At 54.9% G+C, this 15,599-nt stretch overlaps 1 protein-coding gene across 4 annotated transcripts; it reads left to right on the top strand.

Moving 5' to 3' along the window:
- The first annotated feature begins 25 nt into the window (after positions 1-25).
- On the top strand, positions 26-14,937 carry SLC27A4 (solute carrier family 27 member 4). Of its 4 annotated transcripts, none has more exons than XR_013184949.1 (14): positions 26-183; positions 2,540-2,706; positions 3,374-3,768; positions 4,462-4,620; positions 4,989-5,058; positions 5,165-5,256; positions 5,775-5,884; positions 6,314-6,523; positions 6,736-6,862; positions 7,037-7,174; positions 7,301-7,465; positions 7,870-8,016; positions 8,260-8,870; positions 9,857-14,937. XR_013184949.1 is itself a non-coding variant. In XM_077189192.1 (13 exons), the coding sequence occupies exons 2-13, from the start codon at positions 2,546-2,548 to the stop codon at positions 8,415-8,417; spliced, it is 1,932 nt and encodes a 643-aa protein (XP_077045307.1). In that variant the 5' UTR covers positions 26-183; positions 2,540-2,545; the 3' UTR covers positions 8,418-14,937. The 4 variants fall into 4 exon arrangements, 2 of the variants coding, with proteins under 2 accessions (XP_077045307.1, XP_077045308.1); XR_013184950.1 differs by having other exon boundaries at positions 9,854-14,937; XM_077189192.1 differs by having other exon boundaries at positions 8,260-14,937.
- Positions 14,938-15,599: the final 662 nt, after the last annotated feature.

Genomic DNA, 15,599 nt, shown 5'->3' with positions numbered 1-15,599 from the left:
CGCCCCGCCCGCGCTACCGCTCCCCGCCGTTGCGCCCGTCACCGCGGGGCCGGGCCGGTGCACCGGGCGGGACTACAGCTCCCGGCGGCCCGCGCTCCCGCCCCTCCCCGCCCCTGCCGCAGAGCCGGGCGGGCCCCGCTCCCGGTGCAGGTGGCCGGGCCTCAGCGGACGCCCCGGAGTCCGGTAAGAGCGTGGCACCATCCTCCCCATCCCGCTCCGTCAGCCCTGGCGCCGCTGCGGCGGCCGCGCTCCCTCCCCGCGGGCGCCCCATCAGGCGCCGCGGCCCTGCGGACGGCACCAGGGTCCCTCCGCTCCGCCGGTCTCCCCCGGCATGAGGTACCGGGGCTCCTCGTGGAGCACCGTGGCAAGCGCCGGGCCCCCTCCGTCCCCTGGTCTCCCCGCGAGCGCGCCGCGGGCCCTGGCCCCGCCGAGAGCGGCTGTGCCCGGGCGCTTCCGGGGCCTGGCGGGGTTGGGTGGCGGGGCCTGGCTGCGTCCCGGTGCGGGGCCCTCCCGGCCTTTCTGCCTCGTGGGATGGGGGTGGGCAGCGCTGCTCGGCCTCCCTGCTGGCGTCCCCAGGAGGGTGACACGGGGGTCTCTGCCCAGGGCAGGTGGGGGACAGGTGCCTCCCAGGTGCCATTGGCGCTGGGGCTTCTCACAGCCCGGCCACCTGCCCCTTGTCCCCCCTGGCACCCGCTCCTCGGGCTCGGTGCTCCCCGGGTGGATCCCCGCGCTTTGCCTCGGTGCCTGCTGGCTGTGAGCTACAGGCATGGCTTCGTTTCCTCTGTGCTGATGCAGCTGGACAAGACCTGAATCTGTAACGCAGGGCTGGAGGTCTCTGGCAGCCACACACCGGGTATCTGTCGGGAATCTCTCCCGGGTATCTGTCGTGAATCTCTCCCCGGTTATCTCCGTAGGAGGCATCGGGATGCCGGAGTGAGGTGGAGATAGGAGCAGAGGATAACAGGGGCTTGCCTGAGCCTGCCTTGCCTTCAAGCGGGAGATTAAGCCCTTTACTGCCCACACAGAGTGGGGCTCCCCCGCTGCTGCCTCTCCACATCTGGCTGGTGTGAGGCTGTAACCGAGGGCCCAGGTCCTGGCTGAGGCACAGTAGTTTGATGGTGATCTAAAAGCTGCCCTGTTTAAATGCAGAGAGAGGCTCCCAGGCAAAAGCACAGTGAGTCCTGTCCCTAAAAGGCAGAGGGACAGTGTTGTGGGACATCACATCTGGGAGGTAGGTGTTTGGTGGGGAGCGTTCAGAGGTCACTCGCACAAGGGAGAATCTCAGGGTAAGGGCTATGGGTGGGAAAACGTCTCCAGGTGTCCCCCTGGGAGTGGCATCTTGTGCTCTGATGCATCCCAGCCTGCTGCTGGTGGCACAACTCGGAGGTGGGACAGCCAAGGAACAAGATGTGACCATGTGGCACTGCCTTGGCTCCCACCCTGCCAGTGTCTGGTATAAAATCCACAGAAGCTCCCTGGATCTGGAGGGACTGCACAGAGCAGAGGGAAAGCCACAAGTGTGGCTCCCAGCCCCACCAGTTGTAGAAGAGCCCATGCAGGACTTCCAGCTTCAGAGCAGGGAATCAATCTTCAAGAGGGAAATGATGCAAATGTTTCCTTCCTTTTTGGCCTGTGTCCATGCCAGGAAGGGCCAGTTTTATCTAGGAGCTGTGAGGGTCACATCTCTGTCATTTTCCTCCTCGCAATGCTATTGCCTGAAGACAAGACAGACTCAGACTGTCTCTGAGTCTCAGAGCTACTTCTGGGGTGTGTCTGGGATGGGGACAGAGATGCTATTTTGGAGGGACAAGTACCAGAATCACTGTCCCCAGGGAATGGGACAGGGGCCTGGGCACTCCTCGCAGCAGTGACAGCCCTTGTTCTGCCCACTCCAGCCTGGCCTCATCCCTGACCTGCTCTGGCAGTGTCTCCAGCCTATTTAGGCCAGGAAACTGCCTGCTAACATGAGGGTTTGCAAACACAAGCAGAGCTCAAAGAACTGAGTTTCCTGTCCCTGATCTGTCTGAGCTGTGTTGTGGGGCACATGAAGCTGTGCTCTTCCAACAGCTGTGATGGCTGTCCTGGAGCCAGGCATGCAGGAGAGCTCATGCTCGGGGCCTGGGAGACTCTGGATTTTGAGGACTGAGAGATTCTGGGGTACAGTGGAGGCTTCCAGTCGTCTGTACACAGCCTCCTGCCATGACTTTGCTCACACATCCATGGAAGTGACTTTATCCTGCATCTCATGTTGCTGGGGCGTGGCCAGACCCCTGGCTGGTGTGCAGGATGTGGCTCCCCAGGTGGGAACGGCCGGGCTCTCGTGCTGATGGCTCAATTGGAGGCCATCTCCAGGGTCAGATAAAGTTACATCTCTGGGAGCTCTGGGCTGCTGGGTTACATCCTCACTGCCAGGAGGACTGATGACTCAGGGACCTCAGCCAGGAAACTGGGGGCTGCTCAGGCATCCCACGCCCATGGGATTGTTATCACCGGCTCCATGGTGCGTGGGTTGATGGCCGTGGTTTCTCTCTCCCTGCAGGCCACAATGCTGCGTTTGGCTGCCTTTGCAGCTGTGCTGCTGTTCCTCAGGGTCACTCTGGAACTGTCCTGGATCCAGGCCATCCCTGCTCTCTTCATCTTCTACCTGGCATCTGGTGGATGGGAATTCTTCCTCATATTCCTCAAGACATTACCAAGGGACTTCAGGTAGGTGCCCTGACTGGGAAAGTCCAGCCATCCACCCCTGGCCCTCTGCTCTGCCCTGGTGTATGTGTATGTGTGAGCACAGTCCCTGACTCCTTGCACAGCCTGGGTTTCTGCTGGCACCTGGCCTGGCTGGAAGGAGATCTCTCTCTGCCGTGTCCAGGTGACTCCAAACTCTCGGGCAAACTTTTCCCAAGAAGGATAGATTTCAGCTGAGCTCAAAGTCTATTGACTGTCCTTGTACTTCACCCTGTCCCTAAAGCTGCTGGCGTAGCACCAGGTCCCTGTGCAGGGTTTGTCCTGAGTTGGTACCAGGCTGTGCCAGCTCCTGGCAAGGATATGAAGGGGAGGGAGTGGTGGTACCTCTTGGAGAGCACTTGAGGCTCAAAAATGTCCTTTGATTGGGGACATCCCTGTCTGTAGACTTCCAAACACATCTCTCCCTGGCCTCCATCAGTCCCTGGCCGAGAGCCTCTCTGCAGATGCGTTCTGCCTATGCCCACTGCTCAGGGGAGCACGCAGAGCTGCTGCTGACCTTGAGTGAGGTCTGGTGTAAGTGCTGGGCTCGTGCAGCTCCTCAGAAGGTCCTTCTGCTGTGCTGGCTTTGCTGGAGGAAGTGATTTTGCAGGGGTCACTGAGCAGCTGCCCTCTTGCTCCCCCTCTTTGGCAGCACGGGGCTGGTCCTGTTGCGGGTGAAGTGGCAGGTATGGAGGCACGTGAGGGAGAAGAACACCATCGCCAAGATCTTCCAGAGGACCGCAAGGAAATATCCAGAGAAGACAGCACTGATCTTCCAAGGCACGGGCGAGAGCTGGACCTTCCGTCAGCTGGATGAATACTCCAACCAGGTGGCCAATTTCTTCTACAGCCAAGGCTTCCGCTCGGGGGACGTGGTGGCGCTTTTCATGGAGTCCCGCAATCAGTACGTGGGGCTGTGGCTGGGCCTGGCCAAGATCGGCGTGGAGACGGCCCTGGTGAATTCCCACCTGCGCCTGGATGCCCTGCTGCACTGCATCACCATCTCCAGCTCCAAAGCTGTGGTTTTTGGGGTGGAGATGATGGAAGGTGAGGCGCTGGCAGAGGTGTTGGGAGCGCTTTGGACTGGAGGGAGGTGTGTCTAGTCACTGGGTTCAGTGTTCCTTTCCTGCCCACCACAGAACAGAGATCTGGAAGAGAATGGGCAGTTGAATCATCCAGGAATTAGATTTGTGTTTGGTTTTTTTATTGTTAATTCCTTTGGACACTGGGCTGGATCTGGAGTGCAGTGCTGTCTGCCTCCCAAGCAGGTCAGCCTGGGCATGAGGATCCTTCCTTGTGTCTCTCCAGTCCATTCCCAGCATGGAGACCTGGGTTGGACTGGGCCTACTCCACTGAACAGGAGGAGTCTCCCCTTGCTCTCCATGGCTGTTGCTACATCCTTGCAGCACCTTGGCTCCAGTTCCTTGTGTGTTTCAGCCCACACCTCTGAGGTTGAAGGTGTCAACAGACCTCTTGGCACTAAAGAGGTTTTGGATGGGGGAAGGTGGAAAACAGGATCTTCTGGTCCCTGAAGAGGTCTGGGCTGTGGCCCCAGCATCTGTTAATCATGGGAACAACATCTGCCTGGGATGGCTGTGAGCCCTTTGGGGACTCTGCCAAGCACAGTGGGGGTACAGCTACATGGGGCAGGCTGTCCCTCAGGCTGTCTGGGAGGACAGGGGGTCTCTGTGCTGTAGCCACCCTGCTGCTTTTCTCCAGCTCCCCTCTTTACTTTCTCAGCAATTCAGGAAGTGCAGCCCTCCCTGGATAAATCCATCCATCTCTTCTGGTCTGGGGATGAAAATCCTAAATCCGTGCTCCCTGGTGCAAAACACCTGGACCCCCTCCTGCAGATGGCCCAGCGACACCAGCCAGCTCCCCCTGCTAAGGGCTTTCTTGGTATGTGCTCAGCTCTTGGGGCCAGACATGTGGTGGTGATTTTGAGGGTCAGCTGGTTACAACTCTGGCAAAAGACTGCTGGGGATGCTGATGGCAAGGGGTGTTTGGGATGGGTCTTACTCCAGTGTTGGAAACCCAGCCCTGTATAGAGCAGTATCCTGTCATACCCTCCATGTGTCCAACAAACCTGATTTGCCCAGGGTGATCCTAGGATATTCTTGGAGCTGTTACATGAGAGCTTTGGCTCAGCTGGCAAGAGTAGAGTGTTTAAATTTTGTTTGTCCCCCTCTCCTGGTTCAGCCTGGTTCCTGGTCACATTCCCAATTCCTAGATTGGGAATGTGACCCTGTCTCTTCATTGCTCCCCAGATAAACTCTTCTACATCTACACCTCTGGCACGACGGGGCTGCCCAAGGCTGCCATTGTGGTGAACTGCCGGTAAGGCTGTGGACAGGGGCTCAGGGAGGATGGGGCTGAGCTCTGCCCTCTCCTAGCACAGCAGCCCTGGCCCTGCTCCTGACATTCCTTCTCACCCTCCCCTCAGGTACTTCCGCATGTCCAGCTTGGTTTTTTACGGTTTTCGGATGAGGTCCGATGATGTGATCTACGACTGCCTCCCACTCTACCATGCTGCAGGTAACGTGTGCCAGCCATACAGAGCATCCTGGGACTGGCTCTTCCCTCAGCCTAGCCCAGGGCTCAGGCTGGAGGCTGGTGTGGCTGTGATCTCCATGCTCAGGAGGATGAGACTGCTGCTTGCAGTGTGTGACTGAGGCTTTTCTGCTTTTCCCCTGGAAGCCAAGAATTGATCTGGCTGACCTTTGGAGCAGGGAGTGTGTGGGGAGGGCATTATCCTACCCTGCTTTTGGAATACCTGTTCTTTATTGCTGCTTCCTGTGGAAAGTAAGGGGGGAAAGTCTAAGGAAAGGGGAAGCAGTGCCTGCCTGGCTGGCTGAGACATGCTGGGGTATTTAGGTGCAAAGTGCTGCCCTACATGATACTGCCATGTGTCTCCTCCCTTGTGCAATGGCCCTGGGGGCTTTGGCTTGGGCAAACCCCCACTGCTGTGAGCCAGCCATGGCCTCTGCCTTGCCCTGCCAGTTCTTTCCCTGGGTGTTTGGGGACTGAGGGTTTTCCTGGCTGCTTCTCTGCAGGGAACATCGTGGGCATTGGGCAGTGCCTGCTGCAGGGCATGACAGTCGTCATCCGCAAGAAGTTCTCAGCCTCACACTTTTGGGAGGACTGCGTGAAATACAACTGCACGGTGAGGCTGTGAGGCAAGGGGCCAGCAGGGAGTGGGCAGTGAAGCCTGGGGGTCTGTGCCAGGGAGAGAGCTCTCTGTGGGGAGAGCCCAGCTGCTGGAAGTGGGGGAGGCCTGGACCCGTTCTGTCTGTCCAGACCACCTTTCAGGGTGGTGGGGCTGTGTCCTTCCCTGGGCTGGTAGCTTCACGTGTCCTCCTCACATTCCAGCATTAGCCAGGAGATAGTGGATGGGTTTCACAGGCTGGAGAGGTGGGTTAGCTGGATGAGTTAGCAGAACTTCATCCAGTTGGGTGGATGAGTTAGTAGAACTTCTCCCTCTTTAGCAAACTTTGGGTGTTTTGTGCCATTCCTTCCTGCCCTGAAGCAGCCTCAGTGTACCCAGGGCTTGGCAGAGGGATCCTAGTGAGTCTTTCCTCTCTGTTGCTCCCAGATCGTGCAGTACATCGGGGAGATCTGCCGCTACCTGCTGAACCAGCCGTACCAGGACACGGAGCGGCAGCACCGCGTGCGCATGGCCGTGGGCAATGGGCTGCGCGCCTCCATCTGGAGGGAGTTCATGGCCCGCTTTGGCATCCCCCAGGTGGCCGAGTTCTACGGGGCCACCGAGTGCAACTGCAGCCTGGGAAACTTTGATGGCAATGTAAGGGCCCACAATCCTCCATCATGTCCCAAAGGGTGACAGCTGGCCTGGGCAGGGTTGGAAACCTGAATGGGATGTTTGCTCCATCCGCCCAGAAGGGTTTTGGCTGTTGTGTGGTGCCACCTCTGTGGTGTTCTGGTAGTGTGTGAGCAGTGGGTTCAGGTGGGACAAATGTCCTTGCTGCCCACAGCTCTGAGCTCTTTCTGTTCTAGGTTGGGTCATGCGGCTTCAACAGCAGGATCCTACCAAATGTGCACCCCATTGGTTTGGTGAAGGTAGATGAAGACACTATGGAGCTGATCCGGGGGCCGGATGGTATCTGTATCAGCTGCAAACCAGGTGAGGACAACCACAGGGATAAGTGTGGGTGTGAGTGTTTCACGATACCTCAGGATAATTTCCCTGGATTTGTCTCTGCTCAGTTAAACCACACCAACCCCATTAGACACCCTTTTTGCTTGGGGGGCAGGGGGTGGTGGTGTTTCCCCCCTTCATCCCCTCTTCTCACTGCAGGGGAGCCGGGGCAGCTGGTGGGTCGCATTGTCAGGAGCAATCCCCTGCAGCACTTCGATGGCTACCTGAATCAGTCAGCCACCAACAAGAAAATTGCCAGGGATGTGTTTACAAAAGGGGACGCTGCCTATCTCACAGGTGAGACCAGCAGGACCCCTCTGTCTGCTGGGAGTGGAGGAGAAAGGCACCTGTGTGGGAATGGGGACTCTGAGATGCTCCAGGGTTGCTTCTAGCCAACACCTCATGTTTTTGCCTGTCCAATAGGGGATGTCCTGGTGATGGACAAATATGGTTACATGTACTTCCGAGACCGCACCGGGGACACCTTCCGATGGAAAGGGGAGAACGTCTCCACCACGGAGGTGGAGGGAACGCTGAGCCGCATCCTCAACCTGACGGACGTGGTGGTGTATGGTGTGGAGGTCCCAGGTAGCTGAGAGGGAAGTGGACAATCAGGAGAGGCAAGCAGGCCTCCAACACTTGAGTGTGAACAGTCCTGCATGTCCAGATTGATGAGGGTAGGCTGGGGCTCCCTGTGGGCAAGCTGGGAAGAGGCCACGAGGGGTGTGTCCTGCAGGAACCAGAGGGTTTCCTCCCTCTCTCAAGCTTTGGTGTGATTCTGGCTGGTTTGTAAGGACCCTGTGTCCTCTCTGGCCATGACTGTGACTGCAGGGTGTCACTGGTAGCCCTGGCCACGGGGTGATGACACAGCAGTGACACAGCTGGACATGCCAGTGCTTCAGTACACAGCAGGGTCTTGCTGGTGCAGGGCAGAGGGGAGATGATGCTACAGGGATATTGTGTCTCAGTGCTCTTCATTCTCTGCCTCTTAGGGGTTGAAGGGAGGGCAGGAATGGCAGCCATCGCTGACCCAGAGAACTCCTGTGACCTAGAAGACTTTTCCAGCAAGCTGAAAAAGGCCCTGCCACTGTATGCACGTCCCGTCTTCCTGCGGTTCCTGCACGAAGTCTCCAAGACAAGTGAGCCATGGCATGCACAGTCACACTGGACATGGAGCTGGGGGAGCCTGGGAGGGGAAAACCTAGTTACACCCTCTGTAGGGTGGGGATGAAGCCTCTCTGCCCCACAGAGCCTGTGGCCAGTTCCTCAGGTGGTTTTGAGGCATGGGGACGCAAGGCTGGGTCTGGGGCTGCGCAGGTGTGGTGGGGATGGAAGCGTGTGTGGCTAGTGAGCCCTTACTCCTTCTTCTCTCCCCATTTCAGGCACTTACAAGTTCCAGAAGATGGAGCTGCGGAAGCAGGGCTTTGACCCCGCACTGGTGAAGGACAGGTTGTATTTTCTGGACTCCAGGCAAGGCTGTTACCTGCCACTGGACCAGGCAGCGTTCAGCAGAATCAAGTCTGGAGACCAGAAGCTGTAACTGGTGGGGCTCAAGCCAGGCACCTCCCAAATCCTGCTGGGGAGAGGGGGCAAGGCAGGCACTGGGGAAGGAAAGGTTCACAGAGTGATATAAAAGGCACGCTAGAGATTTTATTTGACAAGTTTTATAGATAAGGGTTTGGGAGGAACACAGAGGGGATTGAGGGGAGGGGGATGGTCACATACCAAAGCATTGACTCATTATGGCTTTATTTTCTGCTTGATACAGTGGTGGTGGTCCCATGCCATGGGAGGGGCAGGGCCCTGGCCAGTTGAGGAGGGGTGGGGTGCCCCTGCCATTCCACTTTGCTTTTCCTGTCTTTCCCTACCTTTTCCTGCCTGCAGCCACCCTTCCTTATGAAGGCCATGAAGGGACCAGTGCTGGTCTCTTCCCCACTTCTCTACCAAGCAGCCAGCTTCTCCTTGGCACAGGGACCCAGTTGGCAGAGGGAAGGTGGGTGCCAGGCGCAGCCCCTTCCCTCTGCTTGGCCTTGCTGGTGTTGTGTGTCTGCTGTGAATCAAGGGAGCAGGGTAGTATGGGGCTCAGGAGGGGGACAGAGGTGTGTTTCTGCCATGCCATCTCTCTCCTGGGGATGACATTTCTATTTTTCAGAATTACACGCACATTATATTATATTATATCTATATATATATGTGTGTGTGTGTATATACATATATATATATATAATACACGCTGACTTTTTTTTTTTTTTCAAATCTTAATTTATTGTCCGTACTTTTGAATGTGTCTCGGGTTTGTGCAGTAGGTGGAGGGATAGCCCAGACCTGTCCTCTCTTGGAGAATCCTTTTCTCTCACAGGGAGGTGGGATGCTCATCTGGGACTGATTCTTCTCTTCCAGCATGGGTGCAACTGTAAATGTCCTTGTGGCCTTGCTCCATGGTGGAGGACATGAGCAAATCCCACTCTCTTGTGGACACTTCTCTGGGTCTTTTACTTCCATCTTTTGTGGATGCAGCATTGTTTTGTGGACCTTCTTCCTTGCTGAAAGCAAGTGGGAGAGTAGGAAGAAGGGCTGAGTTTGCCTTTGCTTAGATGTACTCAGGAGGTAACTTGTGAGGGGAGAGAACATCCTCTGGAGGGTGGCCTCTGTGAGAGCCTCTGTGCATCCCTTCCCAAAAGATGTGCTCTGCATCCCTTCCCAAAAGAGCCCTCCCTGTCTCCAGCACCAGAGCAGGGCCCTGAACTGAGATGTCTGTGTGAAACACCTGACTTGTGCTATGTGAATTCCCCATGTTGTGTCTGATATGAAACAGCCTCAGCTGCGATGTTCAATTCCAGTTCTCAGAAAACAAGCAGAAATTTCTCTTCCAGAGAAAACTCTGGGTTGGGTTGTTTTTGGGTTTTTTGGTTTTTGGTTTTTTTTGTTTTATTTTTGATTTGGTTTTTTTTTAATAATTTGTTTTTATGCTTTTAGCAGGGTTACTCCTTAAAACGACATCTGTCTTTTGTGAGGGCAGGGTGTGTCTGCTCCTCTAGCTGTGCTTCCACACCAACGTACCTGCCTGCCTCAGTCCGTCCTGGTCTCACAATTAAACACAAGTATGGGTCTATGCTGCTGTTTCCTACCTCTTCCTTGTACAGTCCTGCTTTGTGAGGGAAGGTGGGGGACTTTGCTGGTTTGGGAACTGCCACTCCAGAGCATCACCTCCCTGTGTGCATTTTGGCTCATCTTAGAGCGGGGGAACAAGCCCCTTGCTGCTGGGTTTAATGACTATGTGAACACAACATGCTTATCAGACCCTCCCCAGTTTCCTCCACTAACTCTCCACACAATGTTTTTCCTTGTTCTGTCCTCAGCATTGCCATCCCAGTTCTCCCTGTTTACCCTTGGACATGTGGCTCTTCCACCCCTCTCCTGTCCTCTATTTCCTCTTCCTCCTGCTTTGCTCTGTGTTTGCCCATGCTGAACTTCCCATCTCATTTCTGCCCTTGCAGACAAGTTTTTTGGTAGCCATTCCACTTCCCTTGCTGCCAGAACCATCTTTTACACCTTCTGAATCCAACCCTGGTGATAGGAGAACCTGGCTCCTTCTTGGTCTGGGGCTGCCAGGGACAAATATCTTCCCTGAGCCTGAGTGAAATGTGTTGCCAGGTGAACCACACCATGTTGGAAATTTGCATCCTTTATATACCAACTTCACCTTTGGACACGTTCAAATGGGTGTCTTCTCCAGCATCTCTAAGCTGAAAGCTTTAGTTTTTCAGTGCCCTGGACACTCACAAGCCTCTGTCCCAAAGCAGCCAGTGGAAAACAGACATCATCCCCACAGCCCTGCAGCGTCCGGGGGGCTCAGCCCTCAAACAGCAGCTTTGCCACGAAATTTACCAAGGAAATTTTGCATTCAGGGATCATATTTAGGGGCCAGGGAGCTGGTGCAGGGAGTGCAGCACTCCGTCGGTTCTCTGCTCCCACCTGCGGGCTCTGTTCCGCTCTTAGCCACCAGAGGAGGGCAGGCTGGGCTCGGCAAACGCCTCCCCTCGGGGGGACACGCTCCGGAGCTGTCACAGCCCTCGTGTGCTGCTCAGAGCCCTGCAACGCGGGATGTTGGGGTGGGAGGGTACCCACGCAGGGAGGGGGCCTGAGGTGAAGTTTTGGATACAGATGATGGTGCTGGGTGTGAGGCCAGGGGCAGTCCCAGGCACTGGTGTGCTCTGTGCTCGGGCTCCTGGCTGGAGACTGTGCCTGATGGAGACTTGGGCAGCAGCCAGGTCACCAAGCTGTGCCAGGTGACCTTGCTGGTCACCTTGCTGCTGCCCAGGGGTGGTGGGCAGTGACCTGAACCACCAGGTCTCATCCAGCCTTCTGCTAAAGGCAGTGAAGAAAAGCTTGGCCTCCCTGAAGTCAGACCTGGGGGTGGTCATCTGGAGATGGGTGGTTTGGAGTGGTAGAGGGAGATACAGGGGGATTGTGCTCCCTCCCTGCAGGAGATGGCTGTGCTGAAGAAAGAGGGGTTGCAGGGCAAAACTCAGCACTGTGTTTCTGTCTGTCTGAGAGCAGGGTAGGTTAAAAAAGCCTACCAGGGAAATTATGCATTCAGGGCACTGCCTGTTAAATGCAGATGTGAATAGCTTTGGAAGCTTATGGAAATATGGCTGTTACTTGTTTGCTGGTGAGCCCATACAAATGGAAACTGGCTTGAGTTGTTGGGTTTTGGAAATGGATGGGAATTATAGGCCTTTGAGAGGAGCAGGATGGAGCCCTTGCTGGTGCCAACACAAGTCAGGAGCTGGGCCTGGCTGGAGCATAGCCAGGAGCTCACCCCAAGCCCTGCATTTTGGGCTGGCTGTGAGGAAGGGGAGCTGCACAGTTCAGGCAAGAGGAGCAGGATGAGGCCCCCCCAAGGTGAGAGCTCCTGCTCTGGGGAGATGGGAGGTGCTGAGTCACTGGGAAGGAGCTCAGCAGACATCACAGAGAGCTCTGGTACTCAATAGCAGAGACCTGCAGGGCTGTGCCAGGGGGCTGGGGTGTGCACGTGCCACACACACCTCTGTGCCAGAGCATTCCCCAGGGAGAGGGGAGCCCCAGGGAGGTGTGTTCATAGCCCTAAGTTATGCTCAAAGCAGCCTCCCTGTGCAGCAAGGCTGGTGTGGGGGGGTTGGTCCTCTCTGGAGATCTGGTGCCTGGGGACCATTCACCATTGGCGCTGTTTGTCCTGACTGAGGAGGGTTGTGTGCTCTTGGCAGTGCTTCAGGATTCCCTGAAACACCAGCTACACCAATCAGAGGTTTTCCGCTGGCTGTCAGCTTTGGGTTGAAATCCTGGGGCCTTTCTAAAGTCCCAGTTCCTCTGGAAAAATGAAGTTTATGTGCAAGTGTCCCTGCAGCTCTTGGCCCAGAATACAAGTGCAGGTGTGGTGCTGAGCCTGGGATCAATGCTGACACACAACACTTCCAGCAGAGAGGTATTTGGAATGAAGTAGCCAGTGTTTAATCATCTGATTTTTAAAAATATCTTTTTATTTGTGCAGTTTTAAGGAGGAGGCTAATTGAATCCTCTATGATTAGAGACACCTTGTGAGACTTCCCTCCCCTTTGATCAATGCACTAGTCTGGCTCAACAGCTGCCTGTAGATAAAAGTCCTATACATAAAGTACGAGGTATTGTTCTGTTTTAATTAAAACACTTAAAATTCTGTTTGCATGAGGTTAAGAAAACATTAAAATCCTTTCCAGGGTTATTATCAAACTGCTAATTTAAGCAAAGCCAAAGAGCTTTACAAACGAAATGTACTCTTCCCCATGGAGATCACTGCTTCTCCCAGACCCTGTGTCCTGGACAGTGACAATATATCAAGACAAAAAATGTGGCAACTTTTTTTCTGGTCTGCTCTAGGTCCAACCCAGCCAGGCCATGCTTAGTGTGCAAAACTGGAGTGTATTTTAGCTTTAATGCAGATGGGGGCTTTGCAAGTTGCTCAGAATCTTTCTGGGTGAAATTAATTTCTGCTGCTGAGAAAGTCAGTGACAATCTTTAACACTGCATCTCTCCAGCCTCCTCCTGCCACTCTTGGTGTGCCAGAGCCTTCCCAAACAATGACAGCTGCCTGCTCCTCTGCACTACGGGGAGCTGGCTTTGCCTTTAAGCAGTGACAGGGAAATACTCTGGACCAAAGAAGAGACTATCCTTTGGTGCACTCTTTAGAAATGGAAATACTTGATTCCCCTGAGTGGTTCCAGTGTAACCAGGAGCAGAGCCAGGAGTGGCTTCTCCCTCTCCAGTTTGAAGGGACTGTGTGGCCAGGGATTCCACCAAAATGATGGTCTGTGAATGTCTCATCATGCTGTGTGAGAGGGAAGGGACAGCAGCTTTCCTTCCCAAAGCAGAGAGGCTTCACAGGGGAAGGACAATGTCCTTAGGGCTGTTTGCTGCTGAGCTCCTGGACAGCACAGGATGGCTGGACTGTGTGCAGCTGAGCGAGGCTCAGGGAGCAGGGATGGGTCCTGCTTTGCTTTTTTTGAGCCTGGCCCATTTCAGTGGCAAATCCCACGTTCTGAAGTAACCTTGTGTTTGATCTGCTTTTCTCCTGGCTCATTAAAAATCCACACATAGGCACAAAATCATGGCAGGCCAGGCTCTGGGAGAGCTTTGGGCAGTTGAGATCATGCAGTAGGGCTGGCAACCCCAGGAATTGCAGGCAGTGGCGATGCTGTCCAAGTCCAGGACCTGTTCCTGCTCAGGATGTGGGTCACTGCCCAGATCTTCCCTTATCCCTGACAGATGATCCCAGGCTTGTGAAGTGGGATATAACCCCTGCCTTCCTCTAGTCCCATCCCCGAGGGTGCGGAGCAGCCTCCCAGGGCCCCCAGCATCCCGGGCGGGATTTGTGGCCTGATCCTGCCCTGGAGGTGACACCTCCCACGACCTGCCCGGGGCTGTGCCAAGGGCCCCGAGGAAGTGAGGGCAGCCAGAGCCTTCCTCCTGCCCCCGGCCATGCGAGTGGCTTGGCCGCAGGAAGAGGCTAACAGCGGCGGGCGAGCCACCCCCTCAGCTTTGAGTATCACTTTCAGCTATTCTGAAGGTTAAACGCCTGTTTAGAGCTCCCTATTGAAGGTAGAGCCGGGGGTGCGGCATTGTTGGGACGCCCTCCCGCTTTGTCTGGCCGCTTTGAGGGATGCCCTGAATGGGAAGCGGCCCCCCCAGCCCAGCACCCCGGCAGAAGGGCTCCCGAGGGAGGGCCGCTTCCTCCCGCCCTAATGACATTCAGCCCTCCATCGGTTCAGCTCCCGCTTTCTTTCTGCTGCAGTTTAACCCGGGCACAGAGGCCGGGCTCCATCTTACTGATCTCTGCTTGACACCCAATTACCACATGAATGGCAGAGAAAGGCTGCAAAAGGCTTTAACTCCCACTGACCCTCCTTCCCCTCTGCCTGCTTCCCTCTCTCCCCGTCCTACCCCCTCGCCTTTCTCCGGCGGAGGGAGTTCAAAACTGAGACGGGGAAATCAAACAAAGCCCCGAGTAAGGAAACCCATTGTCACCGCCTCCGCGATGGCTCCCCTTTCGCCGGCCATTGTTCCCCTTGAAGTTTGACTTGCTGTGTGGAAGGATGCGAGCAGCTGTTTGCGCATTCCCCTGATGTTTTATTGAAAAATAATTGAATCGTCAGTTCGGGGCTCTCTGATAAAATGTTTCCTCGTAACGCCAGGCCCTGCTACATTTATACACTACGTGTCCCTCTAGAATGTGATGGCGACCTAAGACATTTCCCCCAGGATAAACCCTCAGTGGAGAAATGGAGGTGTGCTCCTTTTACACTCAAGGAGAGGGAGAAAGCGGGCAAATGGCAGGGAAAAGGACAGAAGCTGGGAATGAGACAAAAGAAATAAACCCCCTCTTCATTGCCAGGCTCAATTTCCAACCTGTTCCCTTTGCAGTAGGCTCTGTGGGAGGGGAGTGGGAGCAGCCCCCTGCCCCAGTAACCAGGGTTTTATGTTTTATGTACCTGTTTATCAAACACCGTCTGTGTTTACAGCACTCCAACAACAGCAGCATTACCTTTTCTTGAGGAGATTGTGTGCTTAGTTTCCCCATCCCAAACATAACCCAGAGAATTTGTGGTGCTCTCATTTCAGTGTGCAGCACGGAGACAGGACTCATTCCTCTCCCAAGCACAAAATGTCTATAAAAACGTCCCCTGTATCTCATGTGGTCACTTTTTGTCCAGGACAATTGTTAACAGTAACCAGCTTTGAATGCTCGAATGAGCCAAATTGGTGTTTATGATTACTGTTCCCTTTCCTGTAATTTATTTTTACTTTTCCAGGGAGGTGCTAGCACTAAATCTGTACCATTTTGTTGTGTGAGTCAGGAATCAAGATTCTTTTAGGAGCTAGTTCTGCTTTTATTTGGCCTCATAAATGATTTCTGGGAGCAAGAAGAGCTCATATAAAACCATAACTGCAAACACTGATCTGGAATCAAGATTACCAGATCCTCTGAACACAGAATGCTTCACTCATTTCTGAAGTAAAGATTTTTGTCGAAGGCTTCTTTCCTCAGACACTTTCCCATACAATTCCATCCTGGGCCATATCTCCAAGATACTCAAAAGCCTTGGGATTTAGAGATACGTAAAATCCAGCTGGAATTTTTGGATGAAGACCACGGTCAACAGCCTCACGGCTCTGCCATCACGTAACCCCGGCAGCGACGGCAGCATTC

The sequence above is a fragment of the Agelaius phoeniceus genome, chromosome 21 (assembly GCF_051311805.1).
Source record: "Agelaius phoeniceus isolate bAgePho1 chromosome 21, bAgePho1.hap1, whole genome shotgun sequence".
Lineage (NCBI taxonomy): Eukaryota > Metazoa > Chordata > Aves > Passeriformes > Icteridae > Agelaius > Agelaius phoeniceus.
Note: the sequence above shows the minus strand (reverse complement) of the source record. Positions and strands in the feature narration are given on the sequence as shown.